The 2,378-nt window shown below is 33.7% G+C and overlaps 1 protein-coding gene across 3 annotated transcripts in view; it reads right to left on the reverse strand.

Annotated features, from left to right (window-relative positions):
- Positions 1 to 366: 366 nt before the first annotated feature.
- The window catches only part of EPS15 (epidermal growth factor receptor pathway substrate 15), a 125,428-nt gene continuing 123,416 nt past the window's right edge, over positions 367 to 2,378 (reverse strand). For all 3 annotated transcript variants that reach the window (XM_011973738.1, XM_011973740.1, XM_011973739.1), the window contains one exon: positions 367 to 2,010. In XM_011973738.1, the coding sequence (XP_011829128.1) occupies positions 1,864 to 2,010 (147 nt within the window). In that variant the 3' untranslated portion in view covers positions 367 to 1,863. The remainder of the gene's footprint in view (positions 2,011 to 2,378) is intronic.

Consider the following 2,378-nt stretch of genomic DNA (forward strand, 5'->3'; position numbering starts at 1 on the left):
TTTTTGAAGCATTTCCAACATTTGCTCATTTTCCCAGTGCAAAAGAAAGTTGTTCAAGTCAACTTACCTTTATCCTAAGGAGTTTAAGAGGAAGAAAACAAACAAAAATACCACCTATCGCAACTCCCAATACTTAACTTCTCAGTCAAATTTTGCAGAAAATCCTTAGGTCACTGGATTCGTTTATCAAAATTAAAGCCTTGTGATTATGATTCAGCCCTTGCTTCATATGTATGACTTTTATGCAGAAATGTTTCTATTTACAAAGGTAGAAAAAAGTTATTAGCAGTGCAAGACACTGGTTTAAAGTTTGTTTTAAACTGTAGGAGTCCAATTGTGTAATGGAAAGAAAACAAGCACCATTTGAAGAAGAAATGAATTGGATACTTTGAAATTTATTTATAGGCTAGGCAATAAGTTACTCAGATTAACACAGATCAATACCACCTTGACTTGGTGACCCAGATAATTCTAATTAGATTTTAGGTGCATTTTTCTTTATCTTGGTATTCAATACATCATCTAAGTCAGTAACCATGTTAAACAAAATTAAAATGACAAGTTACAGCTTACTTCACAGTCTATTTGAAATTCAGCTTGTCCACTAGGTCGGTTTTACAGGAGTGGTCTTTTAACACGTGAAGAGTTTTGATAATCTGGCAGGTCTCTTCTCTCCCAATTAAACAAACAAGAGTTTTGTTGCTAGCTTGACAATTTTATAGGTGAAAAACATGAAGTGAGTAAATAAACTAAACCACAAAGATGGACAAAAAGCAATATGATATAAAACATATCACTTTTTTTCCTATTTGTATTCAGTGAAAGTTTTTACATTTCAAGTAAATGAGCCTTCATTAAAAAAAAAAAAAAAAACAAGTATATATGAAAAATTAAAGTACCTTCCAGTTCTAGCTTGCTGAAGTTTCTTCTGCAAAAGTACAAAAATAAACCCACTAAGAACTAAACAGGACAGGGCCACGGCAAAGGCAGAATGGCTGCCATGTTAAGACTTTTGCTTGCCTTATACTGATGGGTATATTTTAGGTGATAAATTTTCTCCACTATCTAGCACTTAAAATGAACATTTTCTTACAAACTTTATTTGTAAGAAACTAATTTTTATTAATTAGCAAACACACCGAGAGGTATCTGTTGATCTAAAATTCTCTAAATCCAGATAAATCTTTAAAAAAATTTATTTCACACATGAGGCTTTAATATTTTTAGTTAGGAAAAGATCGAATCTGAGGCTATAATGGTTCAACCTAAAGTGTCCCTTTTCCATACTGGAGTAAATCTGTGCAAAATATTTTTCCTTGTCTCTAAAAAACAAATTAAGTAGTATTTTTACTATAAGGAAATTTAAAAATGCACTTTAGCCAATTTGCACCAATCATAAAAGAAGTAAGATATTCTTTCCCTTATCCTCACTCAACCATTCCAATCAGGGGAGAATACTGCAAACTTTAAGAACCTCACTGGCTATCATCAGAATAACTACAGAACAGCGTAGTGCAGGGTGAAACTATTTCTCTATATTCCAGAAAGCAGAAGCTTGGGTGCTCTAGCTTTACAAGTAAAATAGCACAGGCAGGCAAAAGCTCACAGTAAATGTATACCAGAACAGGGGCCAGGGGCCTAAGTGAAGGTGAATTTGTCTGACTGGGTTACGGCATTTATAAGAAAAAAAAAGACAAATCTGTAATGAAGAAAAAAAAAATCCTAAAATTTTGTCACATTTATAGGAATCTCAAACCTTTTGTATTCCCATGCTCACAGGTAGTTTTGATACACATTGTAAATAGTTTCAGTATTCAGGAAGAAGAGTACTACTATATTGTTGCCAAAGAACAAGAGAATTCTTCATGCTTCTGATATCTCAGATTTGCTGAGTGCAATAGCCAGTTCTAAGTCTTCTTGTTCTTGCTGATTTAGTCGGGCAAGCCTCTGCTCTTCTTCTCTCTCACTTTCCCTTTTGGCCCATTCGATCATATCTTCCTCAGAGGGATACTGCCATTTAAAAGATCGATGAACAAATGAATAAATAAATGAGTAAAGCAAATAAAAAGAAGGAAATAGTTTTTACAAAAGGACATTAACTTGTTTCACCTGAAGGACTCTGGAAATACTCTGGTTACTTGTTAATTCTTTTTTTTTTTTTTTCCTGAAAACATGTTTAATATTATTAAACCGTAGTTTAATTTAAAAAATTAATTCAATCTATAGACAGAATATAAAACTAAATGTTAAAAATATCACTAGGCTAGATGTGATGGCTCATGCCTATAATCCCAGCACTTTGGAGGCCGAGGCAGGTGGATCACCTGAGGTCAGGAGTTCGAGACCAGCTTGGCCAACATGGCAAAACGCCCTCTCAA

Source organism: Mandrillus leucophaeus, unplaced genomic scaffold, assembly GCF_000951045.1.
Source record: "Mandrillus leucophaeus isolate KB7577 unplaced genomic scaffold, Mleu.le_1.0 Scaffold14, whole genome shotgun sequence".
Classification (NCBI taxonomy): domain Eukaryota; kingdom Metazoa; phylum Chordata; class Mammalia; order Primates; family Cercopithecidae; genus Mandrillus; species Mandrillus leucophaeus.